General features: G+C 37.2%; 3 protein-coding genes across 3 annotated transcripts; 1 reads left to right on the top strand and 2 right to left on the bottom strand.

Moving 5' to 3' along the window:
- Positions 1-415: 415 nt before the first annotated feature.
- On the bottom strand, positions 416-7991 carry LOC113749371 (glucose-6-phosphate isomerase 1, chloroplastic). The gene is made up of 14 exons (XM_027293076.1): positions 7104-7991; positions 6213-6332; positions 5642-5740; positions 5458-5541; positions 5026-5169; positions 4861-4926; positions 4629-4697; positions 4412-4519; positions 2300-2352; positions 2066-2204; positions 1752-1908; positions 1492-1570; positions 960-1026; positions 416-846 (listed from the first exon to the last, which is right to left on the bottom strand). Exons 1-14 carry the CDS (start codon positions 7659-7661, stop codon positions 712-714), a joined length of 1878 nt encoding a protein of 625 aa, XP_027148877.1. The 5' UTR covers positions 7662-7991; the 3' UTR covers positions 416-711.
- Positions 7992-10399: 2408 nt separating this feature from the next.
- LOC113750874 (chaperone protein DnaJ) lies at positions 10400-15091 on the top strand. Its single transcript, XM_027294812.1, has 5 exons — positions 10400-10896; positions 10981-11058; positions 11261-11336; positions 14491-14564; positions 14657-15091. Exons 1-5 carry the CDS (start codon positions 10711-10713, stop codon positions 14726-14728), a joined length of 486 nt encoding a protein of 161 aa, XP_027150613.1. The 5' UTR covers positions 10400-10710; the 3' UTR covers positions 14729-15091.
- Positions 15092-16211: 1120 nt separating this feature from the next.
- LOC113748663 (pentatricopeptide repeat-containing protein At5g18475) lies at positions 16212-19365 on the bottom strand. Its single transcript, XM_027292174.1, has 2 exons — positions 19276-19365; positions 16212-18657 (listed from the first exon to the last, which is right to left on the bottom strand). Exon 2 carries the CDS (start codon positions 18582-18584, stop codon positions 17043-17045), a length of 1542 nt encoding a protein of 513 aa, XP_027147975.1. The 5' UTR covers positions 18585-18657; positions 19276-19365; the 3' UTR covers positions 16212-17042.
- Positions 19366-19843: the final 478 nt, after the last annotated feature.

The raw sequence follows: 19843 nt of genomic DNA, 5'->3' as shown, positions 1-19843 counted from the left end.
CAAAGTTTGATTCTGCCTTCACAAGAGTAAGCTTGGCCATTGCACTCGCTTTCTTGCCTTACTTCCTTCAGTTCCCTGCCTTTTCTTCTGGTTTTAGTCAACTAGCTGACATCTTGTCCTCACAAATTACCAAATCCAAGAAATTTAAGGGCAATTTTTTTGCCAAGCCTAAGAAATTTAAGGGCCATTTTAGCTAGTTGAGACATCGCCAAACACCAGCGCTATAACAACATTTTCGTCATTATCTCGAATCCTTTTCTTTTTTCCTTTTTCACTATCAAGAATTGGCTCTTGATTTTGCTCTGTTGCCCTCTGGAATGTAAATTTGGAACTATCCAGGGTAAGCGTTAATGCAGCTTCCGTACACAAAACAACCAACAACCTTACTTGGACAACCCTGATCACTAGTACATTTACCAACTTCAGTCACTTCTTGTTCCAATTTCAATATTCCATGCCTTGGCAGTGCTATAAACGGCCACCAGAATCTTTTCCCCAGTTATGAATACAAAAAAAAAAAAAACAACTACAAACGCGAGGGTCTCTGAGCAGATTTTTCAATCCTAGTTTCCATTGACAGAGATATTTTTATTCGTTGACAAAGCCAGTAGCGCATCTTCAGTAATCAACAACCATCAAAAAATCTGTGGTCAGAACCTATTTTATGTGAGACTCAACAGACAAGAAAACATGAGGCTTTTATTTGTGTGTTTATGCGTACAACTCATCGACATTACACTCGCCCAAGAATACTTTGATGCTCCGAGGTGAACCACAACTGCCTTCAGCAATGATGGCTCTGTCGTTGGCAGCCATATGAGCAATTATCTTGAAGATCATTTCAATCTGCAGACAACAGCGACGGAGAAAACAGTCAAAGAAAATGTAAATGCAAAGATAAACCAATAACATATTAGCTTCCATGGGAAGAAACTGATGAGAGAGATAAAGGGGAGTACATCTTCTGAAGCATGACAACGGTCCGCAACTTCTTCAAGTGTTAAAGGTTCAACGGGCTCTTTACAGCTGAAAAATATTAGCATAGTCAGTGACCAAAGTATTTCAGAGAACATAAATACAAAGGTCAAATGGAAGATGTTCAGTAGCCTTCACAAAACTCTGGCAATTTTACGAGTCAATGTATTATTCAGACACCATATGCCACGCCCACAAAAGCATGGTGGGATAGGGTCCTTTTTTTTCTCGCAATTGTCACTTATTTTTCGACCACAATAATTCACTCAACCCTGGAACATTAGGATTTCTGCAGATCTTTGAACTCAGCTGTATTTTGTAATGTTATATTGCACATTGTTATATCAAAAAAGCCAGACCTTACGTTCCAGACACAAGATGGAAAGGATGTTTGTAGCTAACCAATTCTGCATTCTTTCCCAAAAATGTGTCCACAACAAAATTGAAGAACCTTAATCTCTGAAACTGCAAGTATAATGCTTTGGGGCTTCATCATATGAGAATGTTTAAGCGTACCTTGCTTCATTAAGTACAGCAAGGACACGCTTTTGAAGAGCTAGAACTTCTCCTGCTGCTTTTTTGCCTGCTTCGACACCTAATATTCATATAAGAACTGTCAGTAACCACAAAAAATAAAAAAATAAAAAATGACAGGATAAGGAGCAAACAGTGAAAGTTTGATCCCATATACAAGACTAAAGTTGGAAGAAAATCTACAGTTCAGTCAAAAGAGAATCTGAAGTTGCTTCAATTCTTTTCAAAGAAAAATATGTTACCGGGTTGATGGTAAGCATTGATGTTGACAAGTGAGGCGTATATCCCAACAGCTCTTTCATAAAGCGCTACTAAAGCCCCAACAGATCTAGGCGTCACTTCTTGAACAGTAACACTAATAGACTCCCTATCATTTGCATACAGAGCTGACCTTGTTCCCTGTAAGAGTGAGATCAAGTTTCGATTTGCATTATAACAAGAACATAAAGCATCTCAACAATTTTAAGAAGTCTCCATCAATTACTTTCCAATACAGAAAACTTATCGGCACTAATCTCATACAGCACAAAGCATGGAGAAGGGAAAGAGAACCAACATGCAACATCCCAAACAGGTAGTCACCACAGGTAACCCCTGGTTCGAGTTCCCAATCATGACCAGGGGGTCTGTCACGTAACACTTCAATGAAAGTCACAAAGAAGTTATTTACACCCTCCCTCAGCTGTTGAATGTAGCTGCAAATGAAAATATGATGGATTTATCATGACCAAGTTGAAGAAATCTTAAAAAGTCTTAAACTATAAATCACCAATGCTAGGATGAAACCTACGCGTGCTGATCTGTGCTCCCTTTGTTTCCATAGACACTGATCCCTTGATTCACCTGAGCAATCACGAAGCAAAAAGCAACTTTCAAGGAAGAGCATGTCAAGACTTAGAACTTCCAATTTGTAGGAAACTTGACATGATGAATGAATGGGCCCAAACAAAGGAAATACTTTGCGGGAAACATAATATAAAGCTCTAGCCCGCCTACTTTTGACTTCATTTGCAGATTGATTTGTCTAAGGAACATAAAATTTGAGATGACAATTCCCCATATTGAGATGATTACCTATGTATCTCTCTCTTCAGAATGGTTCATAAGGTGAGTGATCAGGTGTCAAGTTTACAAGGCCTCTGGACCATGCTATACACTCATTTTCTAGCTTTTTCATGGCAATTAATCAAAGCACCATGATCACAAGGAAATCAAAAGTTTTATATCAAACAGAAAAAGGTTAAAACTTTGTTCAGACAATATGTCCTAAGAGAAAAAACTAGCTTGGTTTTTCTTTTTTCCATTTTTTTTCCTTCTTCTTCTTTTGTTGTTGTCGGTGGTGGTGGTGGTGGTGGGGGGTAAGGATTGCTCCCACTATGAAGTATGAGATTTATCTCAAATCTTATATACAGAAAGAGGCAAGGGAAAAGAACTCAACAGTTTTGCTAATTAAAGAGATCTCTACATTGTCTTTGAGCGAAGCAAAAAAGAGCAAGGAGATAACCAAAAAATGATGAGCCAAAGGGTAATCAAGGTAATATTTATATCCCACTAGCTAGTCTATGTATTCTAACAATATTTTACTTTTCAGCATAAATTCTTGAGTTGATGGGTGGCACAAATAAATTTTTCCTCCCTTTAGCCTTTTTTTTTGTTTGGTTAATGTTAAATAGTCAAAGATCTACTTAGGGATGGCAACGGGGCGGGGTTGGGGAGGGGGACCCCTCCCCCACCCCCCGCCCCGTTGCCTATTAATTCCCCCCGACCCCCGCCCCGTCCCCCGCCTCCCACTCCCCCCGTCCCGCCCCGCCCCGCTTCCCCCGCGGGGTTAATAAAATTGTCCTCGCGGAGTTCATAAAATTTTATTATAGTTAAATTTTAATAAATAATCAAGTACTAAATATCAACACATCATCAAGTTATTATTCATTGTAATTTTACAATTGAAACTCATAAAAACAATCAAATAAAAGTTATTTGAATACAATCCAACATGATGAAATAAATACAACTAAAATAGTCAAGTTTTCACTTTTGGTACAAATACAATCGCTAATTCATTATTGTGTTTGTGCTTTTTTTTGAAAAAAAAAGTGTTATTCTATTAAGTGTAATTAGAAATTTAGTATAAATGTATTAGTAAATTTAGTATAACTAATTAATAAATTCTATTAGTAGACATGTCTAATTATTCATATAATTGATAATATCAATTATATTACATACATTAATATACATTATATAATACATCTAACTAATAATATCATTATCATAAGTTTATAACTAATTAAATTACATATTATATATATTTATTTTATATATATACTTTTTTTTTGCGGGTGGCGGGGCGGGGGATGGGGGGGGAGTATACCCCCGCCCCCGCCCCGTTTCTAAACGGGGGGAAAAAATTCCCCCCCGCCCCAACCCCCGCCCCGAGAGCCCCCCGCAGGGCGGGTGCCCGCGCATTGCCATCCCTAGATCTACTCCCTTTCAAGTGACATTCATAACTTTCAAGGTCAGCCAACAGATCCCACTAGCTAGTCTATGTATTCTAACAATATTTTGATTTTCAACATAAATACTTGAGTTGATGGGTAGCACAAATTTTTTTCCCTTTTGTTGGGGGTGGGGAGCGAGCAGTTGGTGTTGGTTATTGTTAAAATAGTCAAAGATCTACTCCTTTTCAAGTGACCTTCATAACTTTCAAGGTCAGCCAACCGATCCTAAAACACAAATTTCCTCTAAACCTTAACACAGAGAAAACCACTAAAAAATAATAGGATCCAGTATATTCAAATATTTCTTTAGGCAATCAGTAAATGAACTTGAATAAGCAGCTGCATCACCAATAAAACAAGAGTCCTCTACATACAGGATACCAAACTAGTAGCTTCACACCTACCCGATTTCCATCAAGATCAAACTCTTTTCCAAGAGATTCCATGACCAGCTGCTGCAGATATCTACTAAACAATAATAGACTGTCCTTGTAAGGAAGGACAACCATGTCCTGTAGGCATTATAACACGTGGAGAACATCAGCCAAGTTTATGAAAAACACAACCAACTTGAGGTCTAATGCGTCTAATGCTAACTAATGAAGCCAAAGCCAGTCAAACCTTTGACCCAATGCCATCAGTAGCCCAATACCAACACAAAGCTAGCAATGCAGCTGGGTTATTTTTTACCTATAAAACATACAGTTGTGAGCATCAAGCGTATATTAAAGAACATATACCTAGAACTCAGAATTCTAAACTTCAATAATTTTTTGAATATGACTGTCACAGTATTAGTTTGGCAAAGAAACATGAGAAGACAACCTCATTCAGGCTTAGCAGTAGAACTTACCACAGTGGTCCTATTTGCTTCATCCATCAATGCAGCACCAGCAAGCATTTCCTTAATGTCAATTCCCTGGAGTCATAACAACAGTAATTAATTCTTTCTGAAATATAAAAGCACTACTTTGTAAAGCTGCAATGTTTAAAATTAAAATGGAGAAAAAGTATAAACCTGTAGTGCAGCTGGAAGCAATCCAACAGCAGACATTTCAGAAGTTCGACCACCAACCCAGTCAAACATGGGGAATCTAGCCAACCAACCCTCAATTCTTGCAGTATTGTCAAGTAATGAATTCTCTTGAGTAATTGCAACACCCTGTAACCAAAAGTTAGAAAGCAAAGTATCATTATGTTGTGGAACAATTTTAAAGCTATAAACTGCTCCATGGAATCGTTGTGCAGAAGTTATCAGATAAAAATTTCACCACGCACAAGGAAACCATTCGATCATAGCAGCAACATGCTTAGAGAATCAGCCAAGAAACTCGTAGCTGGTGCTTCATGCACATAATTGTTCTTAATTTTGGCTTTTTGCCAATGAGGTAGAGAAGTGCTCCAGGACATAAAACGAATAGAAGTAGAAACAAGAACCTGAGATCAAGACCTGTTTCGCAAACTCCAGGCCAGCTTCACGGAAAGCCTTCTGTACTTCCAGCAATCCATTTCTTGTTTCTGGAGTGCCACCACTCTTGAGTAAAATAAAGGAAATAAAATAAATCATCTAAGATTCTAAGTCATACCGAATATAAAACTAAACCAGAAAGCTAAAGGATGACTTCAGTGAGCACCTTTGAGATCACAATAACAAGTGTGGTTGCTAGCTCAGGACCAAGCTGCGCAATCTGGTGATCAATGCCAGCTGGATCTGTATTGTCTATGAACCTTATCTGCCAGAAGGATGAAAAAATTTGATCAGGTCCACAAAAGAGTAGAGTAGAAGATAAAGTATCATCTAGCTAGGACTTAACAAGTACGTTCTTAACGGGTACCACCAGGCACTTAAAGGAAGGTTTCTACAATAAAGGATCATAAGGTCCTCTACCAAAACAAGATAATTTCGTGACCAATCACCAAATACCTAGAAATTTGACTGGAATCTCCTATGACAATAACAAAACTCAAACTAAATGAAGATGCTTTCCTTGTGAGAAAGCATCATTTGGAGAAGCAACAAATGTACATGTTTATAATTAGTTGATATTGATTGAATAAAATGAATGCTCAATTTACAAAAATCACAATTAATTAGATCCACCTCCCCCCTTTCTGTCTCACACACACAGATAACAAAAAAAACACCCAACAAAGATGGGCCAGGGGGAATCATTCTCAAATGTTTAAAACACATTTATCAAATACCTTGAGTGGAGGATTATCCGGTGCCAGAGCCTCAGCAACAAATTGAGGTCCAAGAGCCGAACCACCAATTCCCACAGAAAGTATTTGTGTAAATCTTTCAGCTGGAGCAGGAGGCTTTATCTGCAGTTTAAACTTTAAAATATTAGATGAAAAAAAAATTAAGTGTAGTAACATTCAACTTTGTTTGGGGATTATCATATGATCAGTATAAAAGTTACTACATACATATCTCATACCTAAAAACCAGAATAGGATCAAAATAATCTTAACTAAAATATTTTTAGCATGAGTTACCCACGTGCAGAAACACATCAAGAATTAGAAAATAAAAAGCACCATCTGTTTGAGGGATAATTTACATGTTACAATAAACTCCCAACCGTTAACTTCTGCCGTTTTCCTGAAATGCACAAGCAGTAAGGTACGTCAAATTCTCCCAACATTTAAAAGAGGGAGAAATAAAAGATCATTTTTATAAGCGTCCAGTACAAAGTCAGAAATCCGAAAACTCCGGTATTGCCTCTACAGCATTAAGTTTATTTGTTACCACCGGAGTTTCTAAAGAAAGGTGTTGATGGGGTTTTAGATGCCTAACCTCTAGATATCCAGAGTTTAAACAGAATATCATACTTCTTTTATTTACTTATTTAGCACAAAATATAATAAGAATACGCACATTACAAACGAAATCAGCACATAATGTTTGCAGCTTTTGCATTCATGCCCCATCATCAGACAGGCCTTAAATGAAGGTTATGCTATTTTCTGCAATCATTTAAAAATCATAACTTTCCAAAATGAAAATCTGCAAAAAATTCACCTCAAACCCAAATCAAGATCACTGGAAAAAGAAGAAAAGATTGAGAAAAGCACGAAACTTTATAAACTGACCTTACCGCTGATGACATCATTTGCAAACTGGAAAACAGCTTCCAGAGTATTCTCAATCTGCAGCCTCAAAAAACTATTAGGTGCAAGCTTAGGGCTCCTCAACCAATAATGACCCACCATCCTCCCTTCATCAGGGTTAGCAATCGCCCCTTTTTCCAGCTCCTGCATATCCTTAAACGCCTTCTGCATTCTGGGCTCCATTTCTTCCACAAATTCATCAGTAAAAGCGACCCGACTGATGTCCAAGTACAGCCCGAGCTCCTTGTGCTGGTACAGCCAGTCTACGTACCTCTTCCACAAGGCCCTCTGATCTTTCTCCAGAGAAACTGCTGATTTTGAAGATAAAGATGAGGAAGAGGACTTCGGAACGGCGTCATTAGTGGAGTTCGCGATTGGCGGTTGGACTTCACGCGCCACCGCCTGGACTGAGAATCTGGTAGTTGCGGGCTTGTTTTGGAAGGAAAGATTGAATTTTTGGAATGGGGGAGGGGTTTGGGAAGGTGGGTTTTGAGTGGGTTTTGGTGGGTTGAAACAGATGCCCGAGAGTGAGGAAGCCATGATTGATTGATCAAAGGTCTTGGAAGAAATAGCGATGAGAACCAAAGTATGGCTCGGCGAGCTTTTAGGACATTGGAAAGAGTTGAATTTGAGAGGAGAAAAGCAGTACAGTGCAATGGCAGTAGAAAGTAGTAGATCTTTAAGTGTTATGTTGCCTGCTTTTTTTACAGTATTTGACCATCAAAGAGCATCAGCAATTGAAGTTTGGGGTTTTGATTGGTTGGTGCTTCTCGTGGGGCTCGTGGGCTGATTTTTTAACCTGGAGGAGGGTGACACAAACACAGCAGGCAGGCAGGAATTGAATATTTCTTGATACTCGGTCATCACAGTTCCTTCTCACATCTCACAAAACTTCGAATTTTTTTTCAGATTTTTGCCATATTTTAGGCTGGCTATGGCAGAGATATTTAAGTTATGGCTTGACAGCATGTGTGGTGCGACCTTTTCAAGGATACACAAACGGTGGAAATTTATCGACTTTTTTCAGTTTTCTTTTTTGTGAAATTAAAATAAGGTAGGAGGATATGTTTTTTTTTTCTTTTTTTTGTTTCTGAAGGATTTGGAGTTATTCTTAATTTTGGGTTTTGTCTTTTATGAGGAATGTCTGTGTTCTACAAGGAGTTGTGGTGGGAGTTACCTTGGCATATTGATTCAAGCAGTCACTGCGACGGTTCGCGAGCGATTCGATTCATTTGCATCTTTACATAAAATTATTCGAAAGGACGGAGAACAGTACTCGAAATTCTGGATGTTAAAAAATGCTTACAAGCAATAGGCTTGGCAACAGTTAAGAACATGAGGAATCTCATGCTCTTTTTTCCTTTTGTACAGCTCAAATGATGTAAAGCTTCTAAGAAGGATACTCTTTCAAGTTTGGCCCTTTGCTTTGCATTCTGGTCATACTCACCCAAAAATTTTGTGAAAAGCAGCAATTGAACAGAAAGTTGTTTAAAATTGGGCACATTGTGCAATCGTTTCATGCTAAGATGAGTGCTTTGAGACTTGTGAGTTGATTTTGTAGGGGAAAAGTGAACAAGAAGAAAGTGAAGCACCCACTCGGTGGTTGGGCAGATTGATGTCAGCATTGATATTTGCTACTATTTCTATTTGCGCATGGCAAAGCGATTACAAACTTCCTCCATAGAACTTGTGTGGTTAAAAAGGCATAATTGAAACAATAATGCTATACACATCTCATTCCAATCTCATTGGAAACAGATGTGAAATGAATCCTTTTTGATAGAAAGAAACTATTACTACTTTCAGTAGTTCATGTCATGAGAGACTTGCATACTATCAAATCAAGTCACATGGTTCTTTCTGACAAAAAAAAGGGCATGAAGAAGAAGAAGACCTTGAATTTGCAAGAATTATTGGAGAGGCTCTAATAGCTTTCACTAATTATCAATTATGTCGTAAAAGGATTTCAAGGTGTATCATGCTTCTGCAGAACGCAGAGATTTTGAGTTTTTTTATCTCCTGTCCCTCGTCGCTTCTTAAATTTCACCCGTCCATTGCTAGAAAAAAATTTTTGAAATGTATCATGCTTAAAAAAACAAAAAAAAAAAAAGAAAGAAAGATGTCTGATGCTTACATTGATATCCTTAAGCCACAAAAATGCAGATGGAATGACGGAGACTAGCCTATGGAATGATGGAGACTAGCCTACCCTTGTCTTGTGGATATCTTCCCCTTAAAATAAAGGTGTACCCAACCCAAAGAATAAACAAAGGTTTCATCGGACGATCCCAAACTAGCCCTCTGTTCAATGTCATGGATTTATGCGAAAAGGCCCATTAGCAACAATGTCGACTGAGCCCATTCATCATAGGCCTTTCCAAAGGATTTAAAGCAGGGAAGTTGGAAATCCAGCCCAACCAACGTTGCTTTGTTTAGTCATTTTTCTCACTTTTTTGGGATCTTTTCCTTGTCCTTTTGCCACGCGAGAGGTTTAAAATTCATACACGCAGCACTTCTGCGCACGTCTCAAATTGCCCTATCAAATTGTAGCGTATGCATATAAAAAATTCCCACAATTATCCAATAAAATGTTCAGCTGAATTATAGAGCTTTTTTTTTTTTCATGAAACAAGGGGAATTATTGAAGATGAAAGTGTTTGAAATTATCCAACAAAAATTCTTGGAAGTCATATTTTTATTAGTAGGTCCATAGTTAATGGATTAATCTTTTCTTATACTAACAGTGTACACTGTCAGTGTTAGATAAATGATAATTATGTAAAATTTAAATTTAAAATTCAATATTTGTATAGATGGGATGAATTTAACGATGATATTATATATACTATCAATGTATATAAGATTACTCATATTTAACAGGAGCAGTTTTTTTATTTTTTGGACAATAAAACTTATCCAATTAACTATCTTTGCTAAATACTGCTACCAAGTATAATACCAAGTAACTATCCAATTAACTATCTTTGCTAAATACCAAGTATGGTGCCACCATATATTAGTCAAGTAGTAGATTTTTTTCTTCCCCTACTTTTGCACCACAAAGAGAAGTAGTACTACTAGATTTTTATTTTTATTTTTATTGTGAAACATTTGCTTAAAAAAGGTTTGTCAAATTTCTTTTCTTTCTATGGTCGGTGGAATGAGACAAATTACAGCATAGATGTTGGCAACTGGGTACAAAGAAGAATGACGATGAATTTCTCATCAGTTTTGTTTCACAGAAAATGAAAGATTAATACTAAACGATAGCGGCTAAAGTTTCGTAAATATAATCAAATCCTAGCCCGCATCAATTCCCTTTTCCTCAAAAAAAAAAAAAACCCCTTTTTCTTCAAAATTGACTTGAAAGTTGAAACCGTATCAGATAAATCCCACCACCATTGCTTTAACCTGCAGCAACGATAGACAACAGCTCATTCCTTCTTCATCCCTCCCTTCTCCTCTGCTATCAACTACTATAATAAAGAAAGTTATATAGTAGTAGTTAGTATAAACCTTTCCTCCCTTTATTATCCAAAAAAGAGAACTTCTTACCATTGGGTTGGAAAAGAAAAAAAAGAAAGAAATTATGTGGGACGAGTGGGATAACCATAACTATTTGCAACGACAACAGCAACAGCAACAACCCCAGCCCCAGCAGCAAACTGCTGAAGAAGCAGAATCGACATCATCGGAATCCGAGGAGCAACAACAACAGGAGGAAAAACAATCCCATCTCAATTTCGATTTTTTGTCAGTTTTAGCTAAGCCTAAGGTTTGTTGCACGACCAACATTATTCAAAATTCCTACTTGATTTGGGTCTATGTTTTTAATCTTACAGAATGGTGTATGTTGCAGGATTATTATAGGATATTGGAAGTTGATTATGATGCCACGGAAGAAGCTATTCGATCCAATTATATCCGTTTAGCTTTGGTTAGCACTTTTTTTTTGCGTTACCTTGTCATTTTCTTTTGGAAAAAAATTTTCCCTTTACCAGGAAAAATTTTCCCTCCAGCTAATTAAAAGAGGTCAAGCTTTTCTGTTGTGATGTTTATTGTTCTTGATTTTGAGGTGGGTTTTGCTTTTTCATTATTGTTATTATTTTATTTATTTATTTTAATTTTTATGCGGACAGAAATGGCATCCGGATAAGCAAAAAGACCAGGATTGTGCTACTTCTATATTTCAGGAGATAAATGAGGCTTATCAAGGTAAAATTTTATTCTTTTTTTCTTTTTCTTACGGTTTGAATTTTCTTTATTTTAGTTTGGTTTAAATTTGATGTCTTGTGGTTCTTTTTTGGTATTTGTTTCTGGTAGTGCAGATAAAATTTTCAGTTTCCAGTTTTGTGTGGTTTGTTGTTTCGTTAATGCATTGTAATTTCATCAATTTAGCCCTTACAACGGCCACAATTTTGGTTGAAATAGTTTACTTTGTCAGTTTTCTTAATTACAATTTACTAACGAGCTCGAGTGATGCTCTGTTAATTTGATTTTTTTGAGATGGAAACGTTATGGCTGTTCATATGGTGCTTTCCACACATGGATATCAGTTCATTTTGGGATGACATTTTGCTAAAAGTGTTGCTTGAGAATGCAATTAATGGTTGATGCAGAAGTTGATGAGGCCAGATTCTGGCTTCCTCAAGGCATAACTTGCATGTGAGATGATCATTTATGTTTACCAGTAGAGAAGTCAGATCGTATCTGAAAATTTCCTTGCTTCATGCCAAGTTTGATTGGCATTAACACTACAAGTATTCATTTTATAATGAGGTATCTTTTGGATGAAGGCTGTACGCAGGCTTGGGTATTTTGGTTTGATATGACAAAATTGGATACAGTGCTCGTGGTTCTGAACATTGAACACATGAACAGAACTAAGAAATACAGTATTAGAAAAATCTATCAGTGAGTCCATGGAAAGTACTACCTAATGTTTCCTCAGTGCAGAAATAATTGTTAGGCTGTTTAGTATCTTTTATGCATTTAACCAAGAAACCATTCCTTTAATGCAGTAGTAACACCAAGATTGTGAAAAAGAGCAAGAGAGAGCTACATTGTTGTGGCATTTGATGTCATAGTGTAGCTATGAGCTGAGTGCTGTAGGAATGTGTTGAGAATTTGTGGAACCTCTCGAAACTTACCTGCTGTGGAGACAATTTTTCTATCTTTTTTTTTTTTTTCCTGATAGTTTCAACATAGATGCAGGAAAGCATATATAGATTTCAACTCATCCATGTGCAATTTTTTTTGGAGATGTCTATGTTGATGCGTTAGTTACATGCAAATCTGAAACAAAAATTTGATATTTAAGGAGCTGTAGAGCAATTATGTATTTGACACAGGGCCAGAGGCTGTAATTAAAAGAAGAACACCAGAGGCCATTAATTTCTGAATTAGACAAGATCTTTCTGCTTATAGTTTGTGACTGTAATAATTTCCTGTTTGACTCCTTGACTTGGAGTTTTTTTTTTAGCTACATGAAATTTCGGATGCTGCCTCTTGGCAACCATTGAAAGTTTTGTGTTGCCTGGGCTTGCTGCAAAATCATGGTCCTTTTCTGTGACTGAGATGGCTAAAATTATGCATATCATGTTGTTCTTCTCCTCCTTTTTATCTCTTGGATTTTTTCTTTCTAATTGCTTTTGAATCATTGAGGAGTGGTGGCAGCATATTTCTCTCTTACACTTTCTTAGTTGCTGAGTTTTGAGTTCTCTTTACAAATTGTAGATACATGGAGATGTTGGGTTCTCTTTTCAAATTTAGTTTGTGCTAAGGATCATTAGTAGATGCCATGACCAGTTAATGTCCTTTTGTGTTAGTTGAGAAGAATTCATCTCGATTTAGGGTTCTCTAGAGATCTATGTATTTTCCAGCAGTTCACTGTTGACAATGATTGTGTTCGCATCGCATCTAGTCAAATCAAGATAGAGATATATTCTGAGCTTCTTCCACCTTTCCCCTCCTGCAACAAGCCAAGGATGTGCACTTTTTTTTTTTTGGTGGATTTTTTGTGGGTTTTCCCCTTTTTTTTTGGGGGGGGGGGGGGGTACTTGTCTTATGTCATGAGGAGTTGATGCAAGTGCTGTACCCTTGTGCATCTTTTTGATGATAAAAGAATGATGCACCTCAAATGATCAAGTTGAGATGACATTACTAAGAGGCCTGTGTCTCATGTATCACATAAGAGCTGCGTACCTGTTGGACTGAATGAGTTTGATTTAGCTTTTGTGGGACTATAACCTAATGTAGTGATGTAGCTGTGCTTCTGTTTCACAAGTTAAGACTTTTCAGTGAAATATCAGAAGACGAGATTAAAAAAATGCATAGAAAACATTTAGAAATTAGGCAATATATGAAGAATATGTCAGGTTTAGAGTGTGTATGACACAAATGGAAAACAGTTAGAGCATGTAAGGAACTTCATTCCTCATTTAGCAGTTACAAGCATATGAGAGGAGGAAAAATTAGGCAAAGTGAGGTGCAACAACTACTGCTAAAAATGTGTAATCCTAATATCAAGCTAACTGGAGGAACTGCATTGAGATGTCATCCTTGAGGAGTTGAGAAAAGGATTTTGGATATGTTATTTAAACAAGTATATCCAGATAAATGAGATTTTATTATTGCTCTTGGCAATGGCGGAGTCATGACCCGAGGGTTAGGGGTCAATCTCCAGCAGCACATGGAATGTAGCAATTATGAGTTAAAGTCAATGAAAGTCCACGTAAAACAAATATTTTTTCCCTATGAAAAATATGTTGTCGAATTTAAATTGTGCTCAACTGAAGGGTAACAATTATGAAATTTTTAATTATTTTGTTTTTAGGGGAAGGGGGCAAATGCATTAGAAAGAGAATTTTATAGATTTTAGGGGGCAATGCACTTAGGAAAGAGAATTCTATAGATTTTAGAAAAAGAGAGAGAGAGAGAGGGGGGGGGGGTGGGGGGAGATGGCAAGCAATTTTAAAAATTTCTAAACTTGCAAGCCTAAAAACAATTTTCACAAAGTTGAGGGGTGCCAATTGCCCACTCTCAACAATGCGTGGCTCTTGGCCTATTTACATCTACAATGAATGTCTTTTACTCCTTCAGAAGAGGGAAAAGAAGTGCAACTAGAATAGTGCTGCTCTCATATTTCTCATGCATCTCTAAGCTGTACCCCATTTTGAATCTTCACTGCATGATATTATATTGTAGCAGTGTTATAGATATATGATTCTATTGTCTAGCGTCAGTTATTCAGTGTATCTGCTTATGAAACTATGGACTTCTATCTCTGAAAAGTAAAGCTTTCTGTAATCTAGGCCAGTCTTACAATAATTTTATCGTGGATGTTGAGTGGTCGCTTTATGTGATACAGTTTTGAGTGATCCTGTCAAACGTCAAGAATATGATCAGAACGGAATGCTACGTGCCTATGACTACAACATAGTAGTAAGTATCTGAATTTTGTTTTTGAGGTTTTTTCTTGTTCTGATATATGTTCAATTTATTCCGTGCTTATTCTTTACTCGAAATGAATGCAGGAGTATCTTAATCGTTACAAGGGTCTGATTTTGACATGCAATGGGCTTGGCATGGAGTGTTCAATGTGGTGAAACTGAATACAGTAATATGCATAGAGATGCATCAGGCGATCCTTTTTAATCCAGCAGGATGCCAGTGGGGTTGCTGAAGGCCTGCTGTTGGATGTTGCTGCTTACACCAACTAGGATGATTGAATATCTTGTTCTCTTATGTACAGATTCCTTCAGAATCTTTCATGCCTTTGGTGGTTCTGGTGCAAAGTTTCAGTGGCCCTGTAACTGCAAAGATATTGCGGTGTATTATAAATATCAATATACTTGGCTGGCTGATTGAAAATGAAAAATGGGGCATATTTGGTCTCTCATTTTGCCAGTCTGATGATTGCCTTGTCTGAAAATATTGTTCAGAAAAATCTTTTGAATTAACTTTGCCAAGAGCTGTTGCTTAATTATAATCCCTCCTCCAACACCACCAACACACCACCGCCCCTCCCCCTCCCAACCCCAGCACAAAAAGAAGAGAAGAAAAGAGAGAAGGAGAAAAAAACGTGAACAAGCTTTGTCAATTATCGGGGACAGCATATATGATGGGGAGTTGAGGTTAGAGAGTTGAAAAATGAATCAAATTATTTGATATTCAAATCGAATTCGGCTTGGTAACAGTCCGTTCGAGTCTAGTTCACCAACTAGTCAAGTCAAACTTGAACAGCGCTTTATGTTTAATAACATTCAAGTTTGATAAAAAAAAAGTCGTTCAAGTTCGGTTCAACAAATAAACAAACTAAAATTAAACAAAATTTTAAACTCGTTAAAATAATCAAACAAACTTGAACACTAAGGTATTCAGCTTAACTAAGTTCGTTTACACCTCTAACTGAGGTATTGAAGACTGATGGAAAGTGATTTGGTGTATGTGACGCTGTGCATTAATGACATTTCTCATTCCTGTTTGTCCTCCTATATTCTAGTTTTATTTTCGTTCTTCTCATTTGCAACACTTTGTTTATGCTGTGGACTGCAGCGAGAAGACCACAAGTAGGAGGCAAATATTCATTTTTCAAGGAGTCTCCCGTCTGGGGTGATTTTATGTCGTGATTAAACCTTATTCAGTGGTTTTACCATCGAGAAGAGTAGGGAATAACTTCAGCACTGAGAACTTAGCATGTCTTTCCAAAGACACAACAAAACTTTTTGTTCTTTGATGGAACCATGTCCATTGTGCGTTTTTAGAATTTTGACAGGCTACCAGAGACCTTTGCCAATACCCCCCTTTCGGGATTCACATTCAAGGAATTATTCCTTCAAACTGCCTCGCAATTTCTTCTGAAAGCTGCACTTGTCCCGTTTGAATCATCAACACTCGGAAACACCTGAAGGCATTGGATTAATTAACAACTAACTTCGTTGATCACAGGATGGAAACAAGACCGAAAAAGAGAAATCGATCTTAGTTTTCATCTATCCATTTTGGGAAAACCTTTTCAGGGTCTTGAGAAAGCAAATAGGTGTATAGGTTAAGAGCAATAGGAAGAGTTAAAAAAACAAGCTCACTCAGTTACGAGCAAGACAAACAAAATCTTATCAACCATAGTCTGTGGCCAAATGTTATGAAGTACTACAAAAACATCTTTCATTTTAATCACCAAGACAGCTGCAACATCTGGTTCAGAGTTGCACTATCTCCATCAAGTGGTTTGATGAATCCTAGTCCTGCATTCTTAGCCAGGGAAACTATTGCAGTTGTAATCTCGTTAGAAATTCTAAGGCCAGGAGCCCCACAAATATGGAATGACCAGCTTGAGGTTAACATATAAAATGTGGCTTGTCTATCAGAGAACCAGATGTTCTATCCTGAGAATCTCAGTCACTTCAAAGAGCAAATATGGACGTCAAAAGGCAAAGAACACTGTCAAACCAAGCAACTCAAACATAGTAGTAGCGTCATTGTTGAGAAGCAAAGGGCATATGCTTTTGACTTGGAAGTTGCAATATTATACTCTTCATCAGTCTCTACTCTTTCCAAAATCTGCCTCTGCCAGACATAAATAAGAATATGTTGATCCTTCAATTCCTGCAGTAAAATGAATACTTGATTCTTTCTCAAATTCTAGCATAATGGAAGTACAAGCATGGAAGTACAAGCATGGAATTAACCCTGATATTCTTGCATTTTTTCCCCAAAGCAGTACAAGCATGGAAGTACCAGCACTTTTACCATGAAATTACCAAGATGTTATTATTATTTGAAGCTGAAGTTGCAACATCTTGGGATTCAAAAATGATACGCTGAATTCACAATGTTATGCTGGTATAGTACCCAATACTCTTCTTTTTCATTTTAACCCCCATCTGCACCATTTTTTTTGCCTTAAGACCCATATGCACTTCAATGGCCAACCTTGCTGACTAATTCATCAAGTAATTGAAATGTAGGCAATAGTTTTCTCTCCCTGCAAAACACATCAACTAACAGAGCCCATGTATGAGGCTCAGGTTTGAAGCCCATCTCAACCAACCCAAATAATACAACAACAGCATTGGCTGCTTTTCCAGCCTCGCACAGAGAAACCAGAAACTCATTTGAGGTGGCAAAATGTGGCAGAAACCCCCTGACAAGCATCAAGCCAACAAGTTCTGTTGCCCTATCCAGTTCACTTTCCTTGCATAAGGAGTTCAACACAATCCTATAACTTGCCTTGTTTAGACTGACACCCTGATAAGGCAACCTCTCAATCAGATCGAGAGCCTCATCAAATCTGTTTCCTCGGCAAAGTCCTCCAAGTATAATATTATATGTAACTGCATCAGCTTTGGACTCAGTTCCTTTCATCTCTTTGAGTAACTCAACAGCTTCATCAACTCTATCAGCCCTACATAAACAATCTATTAAGGTTGTATATCCAACCGTATCAGGCTTCAGCTCAGCAGCCTTCATCTCATTAAATGCCTCCTTGGCATCGTCCAACCTTCCTTCCTTACAAAAACCATTCATGAGAGAGGAGTAATTAAATACATTTGGGTTGCACCCATTTTTCTTCATGAAGTCCATTATCTTCTTAGCTCTATCAGCTTTTCCAGCACGAGAGAAGCCATTTATCAAAACATTGTAAGTTAAAGCATCCGGTAATATCTGATCTTTCGAAACCATTTCCTCAAACAATTGAACAGCTTCTTCCAACCTTCCACAACCACAAAGACCATCCATAAGAGTTGAATAGGTGATCAAGTCAGGATAAGATATTTCAGCCGACCTCATCTGTTTCACCACTTCAAATGCAGATTCAATGTCCCCCTTCTTGCAGTGATATTTAACCAGGATGTTGAAAATGCACGAGTTGGGCTCTAAGTGGAGGTTCTTCTGAGCATCCAAGAGAAATGTCCTTGCCAGATCAATCTGGTTCTCGTCAACCAGTAAATTAAGACATGTACTGATGGCTTTCAAAGAAGGCTTTTCACGAGCAATTGGTTCAATTGCATAGAACATATGTAGTACCTTATCAGGCATAGAGGACTTTGAAAAATGCTTCATGAGATTAATGAATATGCCCTCATTGAACTTGCAAGTTTCATAAGTCATTTGATGAAGCACTCTGTCAACAGCCCTGAATCTCTTGCACTGTGCAAGCTTATGGAGAATAACAGCATAAGTGGAATTGTTATGACTAAAACCCTTCTGCTCTGCTGCCCTATTAAAAATTTCTAGAGCATGTTCTGGATCTTTCTGACGTTTTATCAAGTCAACGGTAGATGCGTGTGTTATGAACTTGCTTTTTCTTGACACTCCTACAACAGTGTCTGAGGCCTCGACAGGAGAATCCAGTTTCTCGGTAGTGTTTTTGACAGATTGGAGAGGAGAGATCCATCGAATTGGAGATGATAATGACTCGGAAGTAGAGGAAAAAGAACGACCCTTTTGAACAAGTTTCATTGAATCCACAAAGTTTTAAATGTCTTGCAGAAGTTCATAGTCGCTGAGAATCAAACATCCATTTGCACACCACCTGTATGAGAAATTGCTAATTAGGCGAACACAGTGCCAAAGTAGCTAATAATCAATTCTCTTTCTTATTTCCATTACTCTTATCGTTCCTCGGATTCAATTTCTTTCTCCTCAGAAATGTCAAGTACCAAAAAATCACCCCAACAAAAAAAATTACAATCTAAATACTGCACAACCAGTATTTGCTTGCCACTGTTTTTCCTATTTAAATTGCAGAATTCTAGCCTATTCCAAACAACCATTATTATCTGAACAATTGCCAGAGAGGTAACATGAATTATTGATTTTAAATTATTCTTCTTTGAATCTCTTTTAAGTCTAGCCAATCAACAATAACTAGTACTATTATCTGAACAATGGCCAGAGGGGTAAAATAAATCATTGATCTTAAATTATTCTTCTTTCAATCTCCAGCCAGCTAATACGATGTAAACAATGAAACATCATAATTCTAAGACATATGAACTATCAATGCCTAATTATTTATTGTTGCCAGCAAATTCATGGCCCATATCAACTGAACCATACGCCAAAACCCTATGCAGATTATTTGACACCAAATCTGATAAATTAACTTAACTTATATTCAAAAAAAAGAAGGCTACGAAGAAAATCGTACCATAAAGCAGAGACATGGCTGGAGGATGGAGGCCCCAAGGCGTCTGATTTTGTTTACAAGCGTAAACGACGGCGCCTGGTGGAAAGCTGGAACTGCTACGTGCTTCCAACGTGGCAACCAGCAAGGCAGCGTTTGTCAAATGCATACTATTTAGGTTTTACTGTTTATTACTGCAGAAGGTCTATAGGATTAATCTTTCCTGCACTGACAGTGTATAAACTCGTCTTCATTGACTAAATGACAACTATGCATAATTTGAATTTGAAATTCAACTTTTACGCACATGTCATGAGTCTAACAGTAATAGTGTATACACTTTCAATGTATATAAGAACTAATTAGGAAAGCCTAATATGTTGGAAGCTTAGAACTTTAAAAGAATGTAGTGCATATCAATTTTAAAAAAGAAATATTTTTACTATTGAAGATATTGATAATGATACATATAAGATATTTAATTTTGTTCCAACGTCTTATTGAGTTTATGGTGAACTATAAATCGTCTAGTTATTTAAACTCATCAAAGCTGAACTAGACAATAAAAAAAATCAAATTTAATCTATTTATT

Source organism: Coffea eugenioides, chromosome 10, assembly GCF_003713205.1.
Source record: "Coffea eugenioides isolate CCC68of chromosome 10, Ceug_1.0, whole genome shotgun sequence".
Classification (NCBI taxonomy): Eukaryota; Viridiplantae; Streptophyta; class Magnoliopsida; order Gentianales; family Rubiaceae; genus Coffea; species Coffea eugenioides.
Note: the sequence above shows the minus strand (reverse complement) of the source record. Positions and strands in the feature narration are given on the sequence as shown.